The sequence below is a fragment of the Anomaloglossus baeobatrachus genome, chromosome 2 (genome assembly GCF_048569485.1).
Source record: "Anomaloglossus baeobatrachus isolate aAnoBae1 chromosome 2, aAnoBae1.hap1, whole genome shotgun sequence".
NCBI classification, from domain to species: Eukaryota; Metazoa; Chordata; class Amphibia; order Anura; family Aromobatidae; genus Anomaloglossus; species Anomaloglossus baeobatrachus.
In genome coordinates, this window is record NC_134354.1 from 95,366,135 (window position 1) to 95,386,919 (window position 20,785).

Consider the following 20,785-nt stretch of genomic DNA (forward strand, 5'->3'; position numbering starts at 1 on the left):
GAGCTCATGTGTGCGGGGGTGGGGGGGTGAGAGCTCATGTGTGCGGGGGTGGGAGCTCATGTGTGCAGGGGGGGGGGGGAGGGTGAGAGCTCATGTGTGCGGGGGGGTGATCACTGCAGGTCCTGCCGCTCAGCGTCGGGTGAGTCTGATTACAGGGTGCCCGCTGTCCTGCAGTATCTAACCTTTTTGGCTGCATGGACATTTCATTATTGAACCGCGACTATTTAAGCCTTGCTCCAAAAATGCTGAAAATCTGCTAGGGCTTATTTTTGGAAAAACACAGTAGGTCTTAAGCCTGCTTTACACACTTCAATAGATCTTTCAATCCGTCGTCGGGGTCAAGTTGTAAGTGACGCACATCCGGCATCGTTCGTGACGTATTTGCGTGTGAAACCTACGTGCGATCGATATTGAACGCAAATACGGTGATCGCATACACGTCGTTTATTCCTCATACATTGGACGTTTGGTAGTACGAAACTAGTCAATTGTAACGTGTGACATCCATCATACGATTGTGATGTCTGAGGCTATGTGCGCAGGTGTGCGCTCTGCACCGCAGCTTAAAAAAGGTCTGCTTCAGAGCGTAGCTGAAAAGCTGCGTTCTGAAGCGCCTCACAATGTCTGTCATTCACTAATCTCTGTCAGTCGGTCACTATCTCTGTCCATGTCAGTCTATCCCTCTTACCCCCTCTCTCATACTCACCGATCCCCGATCACCGGCGCGGCGCTGCACGGCATTCACACTGCTCCGGCGGCTTTTACTGTTTTGAAAAAGCCGGCCGCCCATTAAACAATCTGGTATTCCCTGCTTTCCCCGCCCACCGGCGCCTATGATTGGTTACAGTGAGACACGCCCCCCACGCTGAGTGACAGGTGTCACACTGCACCCAATCACAGCAGCCGGTGGGCGTGTCTATACTGTGTAGTGAAATAAATAATTAAATAATTAAAAAAAACGGCGTGCGGTCCCCCCTAATTTTAAAACCAGACAGAAAGCCATACGGCTGAAGGCTGGTATTCTCAGGATGGGGAGCTCCACGTTATGGGGATCTCCCCAGCCTAACAATATCAGCCAACAGCCGCCCAGAATTGCCGCATACATTAGATGCGACAGTTCTGGGACTGTACCCGGCTCTTCCCGATTTGCCCTGGTGCGTTGGCAAATCGGGGTAATAAGGAGTTATTGGCAGCCCATAGCTGCCACTAAATCCTAGATTAATCATGTCAGGCGTCTATGAGACACCCTCCATGATTAATCTGTAAGTTACAGTAAATAAACACACACACCCGAAAAAAAATCATTTATTAGGAATAAAAAACACAAACATATACCCTGGTTAACCACTTTAATCAGCCCCAAAAAGCCCTCCATGTCCGGCGTAATCCAGGATGCTCCAGCGTCGCATCCAGCGCTGCTGCATGGAGGTGACCGGAGCTGCAGAATACACCGCCGCTCCGGTCACCTCCACACAGCAACTGAAGACAGCCGCGCGATCAGCTGAGCTGTCACTGAGGTTACCCGCTGTCACTGGATGCAGCGGTGGCCGCGGGTAACCTCAGTGACAGCTCAGCTGATCGCGCTACTCACCTCAGTTGCTGACTGGAGCTGATCGGAGCGGCGGTGAGTAGCGCGATCAGCTGAGCTGTCACTGAGGTTACCCGCGGCCACCGCTGCATCCACCGCTGGATCCAGTTTTGTAAAGGATAAAAAAGGACAAACTAAAATAACAAAAAAAAAAGTTAACTGCACAACTCTCTAAACAAATGAATTATTTATGCACGGTGGCTCAGTGGTTAGCACTGCAGTCTTGCAGAGCTGGGGTCCTGGGTTCTAGTCCCACCAAGGACACCAGCTGCAAGGAGTTTGTATGTTCTCCCTGTGTTTGCGTGGGTTTTCTCCCACACTCCAAAAACATACTGAGAAGGAATTTAGATTGTGAGCCCCAATGGGGACAGTGTTGCCATTGTATGTAAAGCACTGTGGAATTAATAGCGCTATATAAATGAATATTATATTATATTATTATTATTATAATAAATGATATATGAGAGAGAAAAAAAATTCAACAGACCTCCATCTTAGTGAGTGAAGTTTTGCCTGTTTGCCTGTCCTGCCCTTGGACACCACAGATTAGCTCAGAGCTATGTATCGCTGCACCTTTGCTGAGGTAACTAAGGGCAACGAGAATAAACAAATCCACCTCCACAAACACTGCAGGTCACTCTTCACTTTTGGTAAAGTCCTGAAGATTCAGCTGTGGCCACATTCACCTATAGATTTCTCCCAATCCTAAAACCATTTTTTTTTTTAATCAGGAGGTGGGTTGGTGTGGGTGCAGCACTGCAGCCAATCAGTGAGCTCTACAAATATGAGCGACGTGTGCAGTCTACTTAGAGTCACTGAGCTGACCGACTGGCTGCAGTGTGGCGGACATGACATCAGCGCTTCAAATTATGGATTTACGGCACTCCTGGCGGTTATGATTGGTGCTCAGAGTAGGTCCAACCCTGTCTTCATATAGAAAAAGAATCTGGCCTTCAAATGAAGGGAAAGCAAAAGATCCCTTTAATTGGGTAAATCAAGTAGTAGTGTATAGTTTCTTTTGATGTTTCGGTCAATCAATGACCTTCCTCATACATACTGTCACAAGTGTTAGGTATACAGCAATCAGCTCTGAAACGCTGCTGAGTACGGCAGCTGAGGGATCAGCTCATGTTTAGAAGGCCGGCGTGGAATATAGTGAAATCGCTATGGTGCATGGAGATTTCGCTATATTACACAACGACCTTCTACACTTGACCTAATCCCTCAGCTGCCGTACTCAGCAGCGTTCCACACCTGACTGCTGTATACCTATCTAAAGGCCCTGTCACACACTCCGATAGATCTGTGGCTGCAGTGAAATTGTGGACAATCAGTGCCAGGTTTGTGGCTGTGTACAAATGGAACAATATGTCCATGATTTCACTGCAACCACAGATCTGCCAAAGGTGTGTGTGTGTGTGTGTGTGTGTGTGTGTGTGTGTGTGTGTGTGTGTGACAGGGCCTTAACACTTGTGACAGTATGTATGAGGAAGGTCACTGATTGACCGAAACGTCAAAAGAAACTATACACTACTACTTGATGATTTACCCAATTAAAGGGATCTTTTGCTTTCACTTAATTTGAATGCCAGAATCTTTTACTATATGACATCAGCGCTGCTGGCCATTATAGACACTGGGAGCAGCAGTGGAGCCTCCAGGCTGGACCCAGGGAGGGTGTGTAAAACTCAAGTTTCTTTCCAAAGCTAAGAAAACTATTAAAATAGTAAAAGGCCGACTACACTTGTATGACTAACAGATGGCATCTCTGTGAGGTCCGTTTTTTATGAATCCATTGATTGTGGGCTTCCTCCGGGTTCTCAGGTTTCCTCCTACACTCCAAAGACAGTGATAGAAAATTTAGATTGTGAGCCCAAATGGAGACTGTTGTTGATGTAAGTAAAGGGCTATGGCATTAATATTGCAATATTAGTGAGTAATTATTATTAAGTATTCCTTTTTTAAAAAAAAATATATTCTGCAATCTGGTTCCTGAGATATGGGCCTTTTCATTTTGAGGTGTGTCTTCAGGCTGCTTTGTATTATTGCTCTGTGAGCTACACCTCCCTTAGTAAACACCATAAAAGAAGGGAATTTTGTTACTTACCGTAAATTCCTTTTCTTCTAGCTCTTATTGGGAGACCCAGACGATTGGGGTATAGCTACTGCCCTCCGGAGGCCACACAAAGCACTACACTAAAAAGTGCAAGGCCCCTCCCCTTCTGGCTATACCCCCCCCGTGGTATCACGGGTTCTCCAGTTTTAGTGCCAAAGCAAGAAGGAGGAAGCCAATAACTGGTTTAAACAAATTAACTCCGAATAACGTCGGAGAACTGAAAAACCGTTCAACATGAACAACATGTGTACCCGCAAACAACAAAAAAATCCCGAAGGACAACAGGGCGGGTGCTGGGTCTCCCAATAAGAGCTAGAAGAAAAGGAATTTACGGTAAGTAACAAAATTCCCTTCTTCTTCAGCGCTCTATTGGGAGACCCAGACGATTGGGACGTCCAAAAGCTGTCCCTGGGTGGGTAAAGAGATACCTCATGTTAGAGCTGCAAAACAGCCCTCCCCTACGGGGATGTCACTGCCGCCTGCAGGACTCTTCTACCTAAGCTGGCATCCGCCGAAGCATAGGTATGCACCTGATAATGTTTGGTGAAAGTGTGCAGACTCGACCAGGTAGCTGCCTGGCACACCTGTTGAGCCGAAGCCTGGTGTCGCAAAGCCCAGGACGCACCCACAGCTCTGGTTGAGTGGGCTTTCAGCCCTGAAGGAACCGGAAGCCCAGCAGAACGGTAGGCTTCCAGAATTGGTTCTTTGATCCATCGAGCCAGGGTGGCTTTAGAAGCCTGCGACCCCTTGCGCTGGCCAGCGACAAGGACAAAAAGTGCATCTGAACGGCGGATAGGCGCCGTGCGAGAAATATAGATTCTGAGTGCTCTCACCAGATCTAGCAAACGTAAGTCTTTCTCATACCGGTGAACCGGCTGAGGACAAAAGGAAGGCAAGGATATATCCTGATTAAGATGAAACGAGGATACGACCTTAGGGAGAAACTCCGGAATGGGGCGCAGCACTACCTTGTCCTGGTGGAACACCAGGAAGGGAGCCTTGGATGACAGAGCTGCCAGCTCAGACACTCGCCGAAGCGATGTGATCGCAACAAGAAACGCCACTTTCTGTGACAGGCGAGAAAAGGAAACGTCCTTTAGAGGCTCGAAGGGCGGCTTTTGCAGAGCAACTAGTACTCTGTTCAGATCCCATGGATCTAACGGCCGCTTGTACGGGGGCACAATATGACAGACCCCCTGTAGGAACGTGCGCACCTTAGGAAGACGTGCTAGACGCTTCTGAAAAAACACAGATAGTGCCGAGACTTGCCCTTTAAGGGAGCTGAGCGACAAGCCCTTTTCCAACCCCGATTGCAGGAAGGAAAGAAAGGTGGGCAATGCAAATGGCCAAGGGGATACTCTCTGTGCAGAGCACCAGGATAAGAAAATCTTCCACGTTCTGTGGTAGATCTTAGCAGACGTTGACTTCCTAGCTTGTCTCATTGTGGCTACGACTCCTTGAGATAATCCTGCGGACGCTAGGATCCAGGACTCAATGGCCACACAGTCAGGTTCAGGGCCGCAGAATTCTGATGGAAAAAACGGCCCTTGGGACAGTAAGTCTGGTCGGTCTGGCAGTGACCACGGTCGACCGACCGTGAGATGCCACAGATCCGGATACCACGATCTCCTCGGCCAGTCTGGGGCGACGAGTATGACGCGGCTGCAATCGGATCTGATCTTGCGTAACACTCTGGGCAAGAGTGCCAGAGGTGGGAAGACGTATGGGAGCCGGAACTGCGACCAATCTTGAACTAATGCGTCTGCCGCCAGAGCTCTTTGATCGCGCGACCTCGCCATGAATGCCGGGACCTTGTTGTTGTGCCGGGACGCCATTAGGTCGACGTCCGGCACTCCCCATCGGCGACAGATTTCCTGAAACACGTCCGGGTGAAGGGACCACTCCCCTGCGTCCATGCCCTGGCGACTGAGGAAGTCTGCTTCCCAATTTTCTACGCCTGGGATGTGAACCGCGGATATGGTGGATGCTGTGTCCTCCACCCACATTAGAATGCGCCGGACTTCTTGGAATGCTTGCCGACTGCGCGTCCCTCCTTGGTGGTTGATGTATGCCACCGCTGTGGAGTTGTCCGACTGGATTCGGATCTGCTTTCCTTCCAGCCACTGTTGGAAGGCCAGTAGGGCAAGATACACTGCCCTGATTTCCAGAACATTGATCTGAAGGGTGGACTCCTGCGGAGTCCACGTCCCCTGGGCCCTGTGGTGGAGAAACACTGCTCCCCACCCTGACAGACTCGCATCTGTCGTGACCACTGCCCAGGATGGGGGCAGGAAGGATCTTCCCTGAGACAATGAGGTGGGAAGGAGCCACCATTGTAGAGAGTCCTTGGCCGTCTGGGAAAGAGAGACTTTCCTGTCCAGGGACGTTGACTTCCCGTCCCATTGGCGGAGAATGTCCCATTGAAGTGGGCGCAGATGAAACTGCGCAAAGGGAACTGCTTCCATGGCAGCCACCATCTTCCCGAGGAAGTGCATGAGGCGCCGTAAGGGGTGCGACTGGCCTTGAAGGAGGGATTGCACCCCTGTCTGTAGGGACCGCTGCTTGTTCAGCGGAAGCTTCACTCTCGCTGCTCGAGTATGAAACTCCATGCCAAGATACGTTAGCGACTGTGACGGTGACAGATTCGACTTTGGAAAGTTGATGATCCATCCGAACGTCTGTAGAGTCTCCAGCGTAGCATGTAGACTGAGTTGGCATGCCTCTTGAGAGGGTGCCTTGACAAGTAGATCGTCTAGGTAAGGGATCACCGAGTGTCCCTGAGAGTGCAAGACTGCTACCACCGCCGCCATGACCTTGGTGAAGACCCGGGGGGCTGTCGCCAGACCGAATGGCAGAGCTACGAACTGAAGATGGTCGTTTCCTATCACAAAACGTAGAAAACGTTGATGTTCTGTAGCAATTGGCACGTGGAGATAAGCATCTTTGATGTCTATTGAGGCAAGGAAGTCTCCTTGAGACATTGAGGCAACGACAGAGCGGAGGGTTTCCATCCGGAACCGTCTGGCGTGCACATGTTTGTTGAGCAGCTTTAGATCCAGAACAGGACGGAAAGAGCCGTCCTTTTTTTGGAACCACAAAGAGATTGGAGTAAAACCCTCGCCCTTGTTCCTGAGGCGGTACAGGAACCACTACTCCTTCCGCTCTTAGGGAGTCCACCGCCTGCAGCAGGGCATCTGCTCGGTCTGGATGTGGGGAGGTTCTGAAGAACCGAGCTGGAGGACGAGAACTGAACTCGATTCTGTACCCGCGAGACAAAATGTTTGTCACCCACCGGTCTTTGACCTGTGACATCCAAATGTCGGAAAAGCGGGAGAGCCTGCCCCCGACCGGAGATGCGGAGGGGGGGGGGCTGGAAGTCATGAGGTAGCCGCTTTGGAAGCGGTTCCTCCATTTGCTTTCTTGGGGCGTGCGTGAGCCCGCCAGGAATCTGAGACTCTTTGCGTCCTCTGAGTCCCTTTGGACGAGGAGAATTGTGTCTTGCCCGAACCTCGAAAGGACTGAAACCTCTGCTGCCATTTTTTCTGCTGAGGTTTGCTTGATCTGGGCTGGGGTAAGGAAGAGTCTTTACCCTTGGACTGTTTAATGATGTCAGCCAATGGCTCGCCAAACAGTCTATCTCTAGATAAAGGCAAGCTGGTTAAACATTTTTTGGAACCAGCATCTGCTTTCCAGTCCTTTAACCACAAGGCTCTGCGCAAAACTACCGAATTGGCGGACGCCATTGAGGTGCGGCTGGTAGATTCTAGGACCGCATTGATAGCGTAAGACGCAAACGCAGACATCTGCGAGGTAAGGGACGCCACTTGCGGCACCGCTGGATGTATGATAGCATCCACTTTTGCTAAACCAGCTGAAATAGCTTGGAGTGCCCATACGGCTGCGAATGCTGGAGCAAACGACGCGCCGATAGCTTCATAGACAGATTTTAACCAAAGGTCCATCTGTCTGTCATTGGCATCCTTAAGTGAAGCGCCATCCTCCACTGCAACTATGGATCTAGCTGCAAGTTTGGAAATCGGGGGGTCTACTTTTGGACACTGGGTCCAGCGCTTGACCACATCAGGGGGGAAAGGAAAACGTGTATCCTTAGAACGTTTAGAGAAACGCCTTTCTGGATGAGCGTCGTGTTTCTGGATTGACTCTCTGAAGTCAGAGTGATCCAAGAAAGCACTCAATTTACGCTTGGGATAGAGGAAACGAAACTTCTCCTGCTCTGCAGCTGCCTCCTCTGCAGAAGGAGCTGGGGGAGAAATATCCAACAGTCTATTGATGGCTGAGATAAGCTCGTTTACCATGGCGTCCCCATCCGGGGTATCCAGATTGAGAGGGGTTCCAGGATAAGACTCCTGATCACTTTCTTCAGACGCATCACAGGGCGACTGATTGCGCTGAGACCCTGAGCAGTGTGATGACATTGAGGGTCTTTCCCAGCGAGCTCGCTTAGGGTGGCTGGGGCTATCATCGGAGTCATAATACTCAGCCTGGGAAGCCGGGGACCCCCTTGCAGTCTGGATTAATTCCAACTGAGGGGGATTAGAGGACAGAGACCTCGCCGTGTCCATAGACTGAGCCCCAGTCATGGATTGCAAAGTTTCAAGGATTTTTGCCATAGTCACAGACATTCCATCAGCAAAAACTGCAAAGTCTGTCCCTGACACCGGGGCAGGACTTACAAGCGTCTCAGCCTGGGTCACTACCCCTCCGGACTCCGGCTGGCGAAGCAGCACCGGATCTGAGCATTGCACACAATGGGGGTCTTTGGAACCTGCTGGTAGAGCAGCCCCACATGCAGCACACGCAGTGTACACAGCCCTAGCCTTGGCAGCCTTGCGTTTTGTGGATGACATGTTGCTGCCTCCTCAGAGCGATCCGGGGTTATCCAGCCAGGAAGTGACCTCACAGTGCAAGAAATAAATAAATATATATATCTGGTGACACAGTACACCAATGCACACTGAGGCACTAGAGGGGCCAGCTGAAATGCCGCTTACCGCCCGCTTAAGAGCGGGTGTGTGGTCTCCAAAAGCCCCCTAGTCCAGGTCTCCCAGAGCCTTGCGTCCTTCCTCTAGCCAGACTGCATGTAATGGCTGCCGGCGTCCTGGGAGAGGCGGGGGGGCGGGCCCTGGGCGTTCCTGACTAAGAGCGGGAAGCCTGCTTCCCTCTGTGCCTAGTGAGAGGGCTGGAGCATGTAAATCAGGCTCCAGCCCTCGTCGCTGCTGCGAAACAGCGTCTCTCCCCTACCCTGATTGACAGGGTGGGGGCGGGAACGAAGCGGAGCTAGGCCGCAAAAGCCGGGGACTGGATTTATAAACGCCGCCGCCGTAAAAGCGCGGTCGGCGTGTCCCCGGCGCACTACAAGTCACAGCAGCGCCGCCGGTCCAGTGGGGGTCGGCGCTGCGTTCCCACAACACAAAAGTCCCCCAGTAAACTGCAGGAACACCAACTCAATCGTTACGGTCCCCGGCGCACTACAACACCCAGCCAGCCCGGAGTGTGTCTGTGCCTGCCGGGGACACAGAGTACCTGTATGATGCAGGGCCTTGTCCCTGATTGTACTCCTGCTCCGTATCCATCAGGTGCTATGGGTCTGTGGATGGAGCCCGGCGTCAGAGCTTAGAGGCCGGCAGGATCCCACTTCCACAGAGCCCTACAAGGGGATGTGGAAGGAAAACAGCATGTGGGGCTCCAGCCCCTGTACCAGCAATAGGTACCTCAACCTTACAACACCATCCACGGGTGAGAAGGGAGCATGCTGGGGGCCCTATATGGGCCCTCTTTTCTTCCATCCGAAATAGTCAGCAGCTACTGCTGACTAAAATCTGTGGAGCCATGCGTGGATGTCTGACCTCCTTCGCACAAAGCTTGAAAACTGGAGAACCCGTGATACCACGGGGGGGTATAGCCAGAAGGGGAGGGGCCTTGCACTTTTTAGTGTAGTGCTTTGTGTGGCCTCCGGAGGGCAGTAGCTATACCCCAATCGTCTGGGTCTCCCAATAGAGCGCTGAAGAAAATAAGAACTAAATACAAAGGCCATCTCTCTACCCCCAAGTGTCGGCTTAAAAATAAAGCTGAACATTCAGGGGAACAGTTGGAATGAAATAAGACCAAATTCTTTCCACTTTTGCCCTAGTGACCGGCTCTTTTTAAAAGGGGTTGGCCACATTTGGGGTGAAAGTCACGCCATATATGACTGCTCACTTTTGAATCCTTTGAGTCGCACTGTACGCTGTCAGGATTCCCAAGTGTCAGTGGCGAGAGTGGGCAGTCACATGAGCGGAAGTCGCGGGCAGGGTCCTCTATCCTCCTGTACCTGTCTGTGTCTTGTATTGTTTATGAATATTGTACTTGTCCCTATTAAGTATACCCCTTTCACATGTAAAGCGCCATGGAATTGATGGCGCTATAATAATAAATAATCATAATAATGTGATTTGCATGTATGTGGTCACAGGCCAACTAGACGTGTGCAGTCTCACTCAAATCACTTATAGTGAGGCTGCAAAAGTCTAGTCGGAATGTGGACGGAAATATGCATATCACATACTAGTGCTCACATAACCGCCCACTCTTGCCACCGGCACCGCAGAATACAGTCAGTGTGCAATGTGCAGCTGTGAAGGTGAAGAGTCAGCAGTTACACAGAGTGACTTCAAATGTTCACCCCAAACCTAGACAACCCCTTTAAGCCATTCCACACCACTTTTGCATGTGTCATGTCTGTAACAACTTGATGGCTGCTGCACAAGAAATCAGACATTGTGCAGATTCAGGTCTTGGACAATCATAGTGCATTTGTGGTGTTGGGCACATGAAGGTATTCGGGGGAGACGCTTTATTGTAGGGTTGCTGTGAAGTGCTCACCCCTGGAGGAGCGCAGATTTCTGAGCTGACAGCCCCTTCCTTTTATCTTACAGGATGAATCATGCTTTACTGTATTTACAAGAAGCCATACTTTACAGGATGACCGGGAGTCATAGTTGGGAGCGGCAGGAACAGATCACAAATGTTCTAACATGTCAAGCGCTATATAAATGCTGCTGTCAAAGTCTGGGATGACTCAGGCAGGATCTGACGTGACTCAGGAATGTGGCTGTGATAGGAACGGCCAACACACCTCAGCTATCTCCAGTTTCCACTGCAGAAGGCGGCGCAATATGGAACCAGCCATTCAACTCTTATCTGCACTGGAAACGACTGCTCAGTTTCCAATCATTTCCAATGTCGTACTTTGCAGAAGAGACTTAATAAGGATCGACGCTAAATATCTCCTGAGGGTCTCCGTCCTGAATTATACGGAAAAAGTTGCAGAGCGCGCACCCTGCGGACCCCACTGACTTAAAATAGCGTCTACCAGTACTAGGTGGAGAGGTCTATTCCTTTACTGGGGGGAAAGCAATGTAGATCTAATCCTCCCACCACATGGGGCAGAAGAGTTTACAATGGAGGCCAGTGACAAATGTGAAGAGGGTACATCAAGGTTTCCATTATGGAGCAGCAACATATCTCACAGTGCTGTGAAGCCATGAAGAAAAAAAATATAACTGTGGTGATCAAAATTGGAAAAATATATTATATACATACATACGCGTCGTCCCGATTCTCAACATTGATGGCTAATGTCTGATTGGAGTGCGACACCTGGCTCCCCCACCGGTGGGAACTGCTCTGTTTTGGAGCTGCACAGCTCCATCAGTTGTATAGTGGCCGCGGACAGGTACTGCACTTCTGCACCTTTTCGAATCAATAGGGGGTGGATGTGCAGTACCTAGTCATGGCCACTATTCCACTGACAGAGCTATGCAGCTCCGAAACAAAACGGCTCATCGGTAGAGATGACAAGAAAAGGTCATCAATGTTAAAGTCTTAGGCTAGTTTCACACTTGCGTTGAACGGTATCCGTTGCATTGCGTTGTGTGACGGATGCAAGGGATGCGTTGCATATAATGGCACAACGGATGCAACGGATCGTACAAAACAACAGAATCCTTTCTAGTTTTCTTTCTTGACTTCACACATCTGGGCATGCGCAGTTGTGTAAAGACGGATGCGTTAACGAAATCCGTCAAATGGCGGATTCTAACGGAATCCGCCACCATAGATGTCCATTATAAAAACAATGTACGCCGACGGAATACGCCAGTCTGCGTCATTTTAATGCACGAAAAAATGTTACATGCTGCGTTCCTTCCGCCCGGCGGAAGCAACGCAGCGTCGGCCAGCAGAAGCAACGCAGGTCCATCAGTCTATACAAGTCTATGGGAAGCAGCGGAATCCGTTAACTGATTCCGCTGTTTTCCAAAACGGCGGATTGTGACTGAAGGAAAACAACGCAAGCGTGAAACTAGCCTTAGACAACCATTTAAAAACGGACTATCAGCACAGGATGACTGTTCACACCAAGTACAGGCACTCTGTGCATCATGGTGGAGTTAATCATTTAAATACACCTTGCCAGCGGTTTGTTTTCCCCTCTATCTACTCCTTTCTCTGACTCTATGAAGCCAGAGTTATCAAAGAAGAGGGAAGGATATAGATAAAGGGAAAACATGCATGTGAGAAGGTGCACTTAAATGATTGGACCCGCCATGATGCACTGAGCACCTGTGCTTGGTTTGAACAGTCACCCTGTGCTGACAGGGTTCCTTTATCACAAAAGATGGATTTAAATAATAGGTAATTTTCTGAAGATAGCTTTCCTTTAAAGGGGACTCTCCACTCTAGACAATCTGTATTGATATGGTCCTGTTGCTGTAACCATCAGCAAACAACTGAAATCTACAGAGAAACTGCAGCGCCACCACAGGAGAAATTGACCATTACATATAAACCATTCATATCAATGGGTTGCCTTGTATGTATGTGGGACAAGACACATTGTCAAGGGAGCAAAAAAAAAAGGGAGCAAAAAAAAGGGAGCAAAAAAAAAAGGGAGCAAAAAAAAAAGGGAGCAAAAAAAAAAGGGAGCAAAAAAAAAAGGGAGCAAAAAAAAAAGGGAGCAAAAAAAAAGGGAGCAAAAAAAAAGGGAGCAAAAAAAAAGGGAGCAAAAAAAAAGGGAGCAAAAAAAAAGGGAGCAAAAAAAAAGGGAGCAAAAAAAAAAGGGAGCAAAAAAAAAAGGGAGAAAAAACAAGGGAGAAAGGGCAACACTATTCTGACGATAAGTCTGAATGATGGATCCGGCCTACGTTATCAAAATTATCTGAGCAGCTTTATCAAAATAAATCTTTAAAGTAAGGCAGTAGGATATTCTTTTACTATGTGATCAGTTGGGGTATAACCACCGGGAAGGACACTAATGACATGAAGGTCTCTGGCATACTGCTTCTCCCACATATTAAATACCAGGGAACAGCAGAGAGGAGCTGTGACTGTAGAAAATACTGCAGCTAATCCCCCTCATAGATAACAACTCCTTCTGAGAGCCTGGATAGTCACAGATATAATGCCGGCACCAAGTCACACATTCATGCATTTCATATTGCGCGATACATGACAGTGTAGTTCTCGCCTTGTGCACGCGCTGCGGTTTTTGACGCATTTTTTGATGCATTTTTTTTTCTAAATCTGCATGCCTCTCCTGAAGCCAGGCCAAGCAAAGTCTGAGATTTCTGAAGTGCTATGCCAACGGAAGGCTGAACTAGATGGACCTTGGTCTTTTTTTCAACCTAAGTAACTATGTAACGCTGCATTTTTGTTTCCTTGCAGATTTGAGGCAGATTTTGATGCAGTAAAAAGATCTGCAGCATGTCAATTATTGGTCCGGATTTGCAGCATTTTTCACCCATTGGCTTCAATGTTGTGATGAAAAAATGATTCCAATCCGAGGTGTGTTTACACAGTGAGCATTTGGTGCGGTTTTGCCACAGTTTAACAAAAAAAAAAACAAAACGCATTGCTAAACAGAATTTGATGTGATCAAGGCAATGTAAAGTTAAACAGAAGAACAATTGAAATATATATAACCAAGAAGGAAAAAATTGTGGAATTATGGAAAGAACAGGATGGCTAGACATAGTAATTATATGGAGAAAAAGAAAAAAAATACATTTTCAAAACATCAGGATTCATTCACTACTGAGCACGAGCGCCACACACAGAAATCCTCACACTGAGGCTGGAATCACACTTGTGCGTGTAAAATCGGTCCGAGTCTCATGCTGGAAAGTCGGACGATTTTAGTTCACTTTTCATCAGGGTGCTGTCAGTATTCTGTGTGTAATCAGTTTTTCTCCTCGGCAGCTGCTAATCTTGTACTGTTATCTACAGGAGCATTTACTTTTTTCTCTGCTACTTGCTAGAAATCTATTGTGAAAAACGCATGTTACTAGGATGGTCTGTGTGCCGTCCATGTGACATGCGTTTTTTTCAAGCACCCATAGACTTGCATTGAAGAGACTCGGCGAGAAACTCATCAAAACGCAAAAATTTCTCAGTCCGATTTGAGAAATTCTCGCATAGCACTCGTGCGAGTTTATCGCAAGTGTGAAGCCGGCCTTACAGCCTCGACTGCTATCATTGAGGTCATTAATGGCTGTCTGAGGAATGTTCCTCCACTGAATGCACTTGGGAAAATCATCAAGATCCTCTGCTGGCAGCTCCCTTTGCATTTGCAACCAATGACATGCCAGGTCTGCTTGACGGTGGCTGCAGCTTCACAGCAGATCCATCTTTAAAATGAACCTGTCAAATGTTTTATTCCTCCTGAACCCACAGATAGCGTGAATCAGATGTAGGCTCCCTCACTGCAGTCATCAATGTTTTACTCTGAAATGCCGTAGCAGCCATTACCTGTGTGGGTTCCCAATGACTTAAGCTGGGGTCACACTAAACGACAGCGACAACGACGTCGCTGTTACGTCACCATTTTCTGTGACGTAGCAGCGACCTTGTAAGTCGCTGTTATGATCGCTGCTTAGCTGTCAAACACAGCAGCCGAAGCAGCGATCATAACGTCGCTACATGTGCAGAGAGCCGTGCACACTGAGCGCTGGCTCCCTGCTCTCCTAGCTACAGTACACATCGGGTTAATTACACGATGTGTACTGCAGCTACATGTGCAGAGAGTAGGAGCCGGCAGCACAGGCAGCGTGAGAGCTGCGGAGGCTGGTAACGAAGGTAAATATCGGGTAACCAGCTTGGTTACCCAATGTTTACAGTGGTTACAGCTTTCCGCAGCTGCCAGACGCCGGCTCCTGCTCCCTGCTCGCTTCATTTCGTCGCTCTCTCGCTGTCACACACAGCGATGTGTGCGTCACAGCGGGAGAGCGACGACCAAAAAATGAAGCAGGACATTCAGCAACGAGCGGCGACCTCACAGCAGGGGCCAGCTCGTTGCTGGATGTCACACACAGCGACAGCGACGGGACGTCGCTGCAACGTCACAGAAAATGGTGACGTAGCAGCGACATCGTTCTCGTTGTCGCTGTGTGTGACACCACCTTTATACCAACCCGGCTCAACTAGATTGACAGGTCTCTTCCTGTTTGTGTATGGGATAATATCTGTCAATCAAGCAATGCTACATTAGGAGACATTGGTGGGGATCCACCCAAAAAACTGCTCTCCATATTCACCAGGTCCTTATCAAACTATGCTTGCTTTGAGACACTGTAACCTTTCAAAGAAAGGCCTCATTCAGATGTAAGTCTTTCTTCGTCTATGCAAAAAAAAAAAAGTGTATAGAGCGCCATCCATGTCTGGTCAGTTTTTACCATAATTGTTTCATCAGTGATTTACCAGTATGGATAAAACAATCCAAGCTTCCTTTACAATACTACTCATACAGACTGAACCCTGATGTCATCCTTGTGATTTTAACACACCCATATACTGTACTTCATCTAGCCCTTTTCATCAACGTTGCAGGTAAAAAATGGACATGTCCTCTAATTTTTGCACATACGCGGGGCAAATAACACAATGATCATAATGAAAATCATGTATAGAACAAGTACATGAAGCACAGACATCAGAATGAGGCCTAAAGTATGGATACGCACAATGGGGGAGGCTGTCCCCGATTCATGCTGGCTGTGATGGGGCAGCATTATTCACCAGAGAGGTTGTCTGGTCTACATCCATAAGGCTGGTTTCGCACATCCGGTTTTTCGCCAGTTTGCCGGATTCGGCGCACACCACTATAGTGTATACAGTACAATGGCAGCGCGACAAGCGCCGGTCACATGCTGTCATGTGACCGGAGCATGTGACCCGGAAGTTGCGGCGCTGCCAATGTACTGTATACACTTTACTGGCGTGCGCCGAATCCGGCAAACTGGCGAAAAACCGGATGTGCGAAACTAGCCTTAGTCTTCAGTCCCGCTATGTGACTGGAGACTTGTGAATCCTCACATAGTGCACAGTGCGCACTGTTAGGCTACATGCGCACGCTGCAGGTTTTTCTGCACACAAACTGCAACCAAAACTACACCTTGTCACAGAGAGCCTGGAAATGTAACAAAAAAAAAAAAATATGCTTGTAATGATGATGCATTTTTGTTAATTTGTTTCTTAAAGGAGAAACAAAATATGATAGGATAGGATAATTGATAGATAGATAGATAGATATTCATCCCCTCATTTATTTCAATGGGTGAAAAAAGTTGATAAAAACAAGAGAAGAATAAACATGCAGTTCTTTTTTGTCACAAAATTTTGTGAAAAAAAAACCTGCTGACAAATAACTGCAACGTGTGCACAGCAACTCAGACTTCTCATAGACTTTGCTGGAAAGTCAAAAGTGAGAAAGTTCTAACAAAACTGCACCAAAAAAACGTGACAAAAACACAGCGTGCGTACATAGCCTAAGGATTCTCCGGTGTCACAGCTGTGAACTGTGGTCACGTGCAACCATGTGACCACCATTCCCGGCTCTGACACTGGAGAATCCTCACAGGGCACATGATGTGGAGATTCACAAGTCTGCAGTCACATAGAGGGACACAGAGCTGACTGCAGACTTATGGATTCAGACCGGACAACCCCTTTAAGAAAGAAAACAGAGCTCATGTATAAAAACTGATACAGAGAGTGGATTCTGCTCCAAATAAAAGAAAATATGACATTGGCAAGTTGGATTTATGGCATTTATAGGAACATGGTGGGGAAAAAGCTACCAGTGGCCATAAACGCATTCAGGCAGCAACTCCATAAATCTGCACATCCTGCTCAGCCGAGCTTTTAAGTTTATATACCGCATCTCAGACGACATACCACATGGTAACATAACACCAATATCTGCTTTAGGGTACGCTCACACTGGCGTATGACTCGCACGAGTGCAATGTGAGAAAATCTCTCATTGCACTCGGGTCCATTTAAGACAATGCTGCAGCTCACATCTGCAAGTTTTTCCTCAGCCCTAATTAGGCTGAGGGGAAAAAAGAACAAAAAAAAAAACGCAGCATGCATTGATGTGAATGTCTACAAGTCTATCTCTCGCACCCATACAAGTCTATGGGTGCCAGTGAAAAATCAGACTGCACTCTGATGACATCTGAGTGCATTGTGATATACATAGAGGCTGACAATAGAGGAGATTGAGAGATCACTCTCTCCCTCTCCTCCTCCTCAGCTGTGATCCGATAGTAAGATCGGATCACAGATGCAGGACATTCGGCTCATGCCTGCAGCAGAGTGGGAGCCGAGGATTATTATTATATTGCATCCGATGCCATGCGCCAGTGTGACTCCAGCCTTAGGGGAGCACTGGGGAACACGCCATGTCCATGACATACCAGTTCACTTGTAGAAAACAGATCACTGTATGCTACATTCCCACATTACAACAAATGCCCCGGATCTTCTGCTTGTATCTTTGCAGCTCCAGCATAGCGCAGGAGATTGTAAGAAATCTTGTGCACACGCTGCGAAAAATATCCACAGTAAACACTGATAAGAGTGGCAGTTTGGAGATCCACGCCATGTATGTGATTGTTATTAGCAGGGTTGTGATCCTCACTAGTGAGGAGTGAGCACAACCATGCTTGGGATTTGTAGATCAATTTCGGATGCTCGAAGTACCGAGTGTAATGGAAGTCAATGGAGAACTCGAGCATTTTTCCTTGAACTCTTATCGAAAAAAATGTCAAGTTCCCCATTGACATCCATTATACTCTGTACTCGAGTTGCGCCCATCTGATCATCCGACCCGTTCTACAATGCAATGAGAAATATTACTACAGATGTCACTGCGGCATTTCTGCAATAAATACCTGCACGCAACCTCAGATCCTCACAAGATCTCCTTCTCTGCTCCTCTCTTATCTCCTCTTCCCACAATCACGTACAAGATTTCTCTTGCGCCTTCCCCATACTCTGGAACGCTCTACCTCAGCATATCAGACTCTCCCCTACCGTGGAAAGCTTCAAGAGGAACCTCAAGACCCACCTCTTCCAACAAGCCTACAATCTACAATAGCCCTCAGTCCAGTACACCACTGCGAACCAGCTCTGTCCTCCCCTATTGTACAACACCCATCCCTGTAGACTGAGCCCTCGCGGGCAGGGTCCTCTCTCCTCCTATACCAGTCTGTTTTGTACTGTTAATGATTGTTGTACATATACCCTCTTTCACTTGTAAAGCGCCATGGAATAAATGGTGCTATAATAATAAATAAAATAATAATAATAATAATAATAATAATAATAATAATAATAATAATAATAATAATAATAATAATAATAAAGCTGCTCTGAAGGAATCCTTGTACGGAACAGAACGAAGAGCCTGATGACAATCCAACCCGGGCTAATGGGTTTTTGACACTCTTCTCAAAAAAAAAAAACCATCATATAATACATCATATAAACAAAATAATACGAATGAAACTTTCAGCTTGTCACACAGACATGATACCACTCCATCAATGGAGAAATACAAAAGTTATGGCTGTCAGAGCTGAAAGTTGTTTTTTTGTTTTTAAAGGGAACCTGTCAGGTCCAATATGCACCCAGAACCACTAGCAGTTCTGGGTGCATATTGATAATCCCTGCCTAACTGTCCCTGTGTACACTAGCATAGATAAAGAAATCTTTAGAAAAAGGATTTCTAAAGATCTTTTATCGTATGCTAATGATTTCTAAAGATCTTTTATCGTATGCTAATGAGCGAGGGGACTAGTCCCAAGGGCGTTACTTCCCTTGGCTAGTCGCGCCCCTCATTAGCAGGTTAGTACTAGAAAGGAGAAAGTAATCCAGCTGAGTGCTCACGGTGATTTATTAGTGCAAAACAGACAGTGCACAGTAGACGGTAATGCGTTTCTGGCTTGACGCCCTTAATCATGGTTATAATTAAGGGCGTCAAGCCAGAAACGCGTTAACGTATCCTTTCTATTGCTGTGCGGCCAGAGCAGGGCCGATATCCGAGACTGAGGCACGGTGAGGTCAGACATGGGTCAGACATCCCACCAAGGACACCATCTGCAAGGAGTGGTGTATGTTCTCCCAGTGTTTGCGTGGGTTTCCTCCCACACTCCAAAGACATACAGATAGGGAATTTAGATTGTGAGCCCCAATGGGGACAGTGTTCCAGATGTATGTAAAGAGCTGCGGAATATGTTAGCGCTATAGAAAAATAAATTATAATATATATATATATATATATATATATATATATATATATATATATATATATATATATATATATATATATATATATATATATAAACACACACACACACACACACACACACACACACGCACGGGCTGGATTTTTCACAAGCAGGTTAGTACGCCCCTGTGGACCCCTGTGGGCGTGCTATCATGCTAATGAATGTGCAGAGTCACAGGATGATCTCACTCACTTCTCCGCTGCCATTGCGTATGATGCTGGATTTCGGCTCAGTACGCAAGATCCCGGAGTTTGGGTCATGGGCACTACTTCCGTTTGAAGCCAGGACGCGTACACCCGCCTTCATTGTGCGCATGACAAACTCCGGGGTCATGCGCACTGAGCCGAAATCCAGCATCGGTTGCAATGGCGGCAGAGAGGTGAGCGAGATCATCCAGTGACGCTGCACATTCATTAGCATGTTAGCACGCCCACAGGGGTGTACTAATATGCTAATGGAGACGACTGGAACTAACATTGGATCTGACAGGTTCACTTTAAAAGGATACCTATCATCTCAGAAAGCGCTATTTATCTGCAGATACAAGGTTATCCTGCCGGTGAATGGTGTTACTGCCCGGCCGCTGTACTGAAAAGTGCAGGTAAGTGCACCCCCCCCGAGACTTTGATACGCACACACACTCTGCCCCCTGAGCGGTCAAAGTGGTGGGTCACGCTTACAGCCACCATGACTGAAAGCCGGCGGCGCCTCCGGGAGGATAGAATTTGTTTTCTCCCAGTAGCTGCACTTTCAGTGGTATTGTAGCACCATTTTGCTGCGGATTAACCCTATATCTGCAGGTAAATAGCATTTCGGAGGCGACATGTTCTGTTTAAACAACTAAAATACCGTAATGATAAAAAAAAAAAACAAACCTATATATTCTGGTATTAGTGCGCAGTCATATTGCCAGGTCATTAGTACAATAAACTCCATCAAAACAAAACCTAATAAACAATAACAGAGCTAACATTTGCTTTCCCCCTTTCCCTTCATTGGGAGTTTTCCCCATTTTCATACGTCTCAATACTTTGTACAGAAATAAAAAAGAAGTTGCAAAGTTTCCACAGCAAGTCCCACTCCGGCGCTTTTCACCAATGCACTGGAGCACAGCAGGTAAAAGTCACCCAAAAACTTGTCACCGGACACTTCTGCTCCATGTGGGAACTAAACTGCACCGGAAGGAAGGTGCGACTCACCACAACGGTCGTGATCGGCTGCCCGGGGATGAACGACATCCTGGCCGCTCCACAGCTCGTCACCACCGCCCGCAACTGGACAAAGCGGCCCGGGCCTCGCACACGCCCACCTCATCAATATTAATGAGCAGGCACACCCTTATCTGAATAGCTCCGCCCCTCCGTAGAAGTCACGTGTTTTAGTCATGGATTATACCGTTGCTTGGGAACCACGCCCACCAGTAGTTTGGCGGCCCTTGTATTGCGGCTCCAC

The 20,785-nt window shown here is 47.8% G+C and overlaps 1 protein-coding gene across 1 annotated transcript in view; it reads right to left on the reverse strand.

Moving 5' to 3' along the window:
* Positions 1-20,637, reverse strand: part of TAX1BP3 (Tax1 binding protein 3) — a 46,712-nt gene extending 26,075 nt beyond the window's left edge. Inside the window, exon 1 of the mRNA XM_075335184.1 lies at positions 20,533-20,637. Coding sequence (XP_075191299.1) covers positions 20,533-20,571 — 39 coding nt within the window. The 5' untranslated portion in view covers positions 20,572-20,637. The remainder of the gene's footprint in view (positions 1-20,532) is intronic.
* Positions 20,638-20,785: the final 148 nt, after the last annotated feature.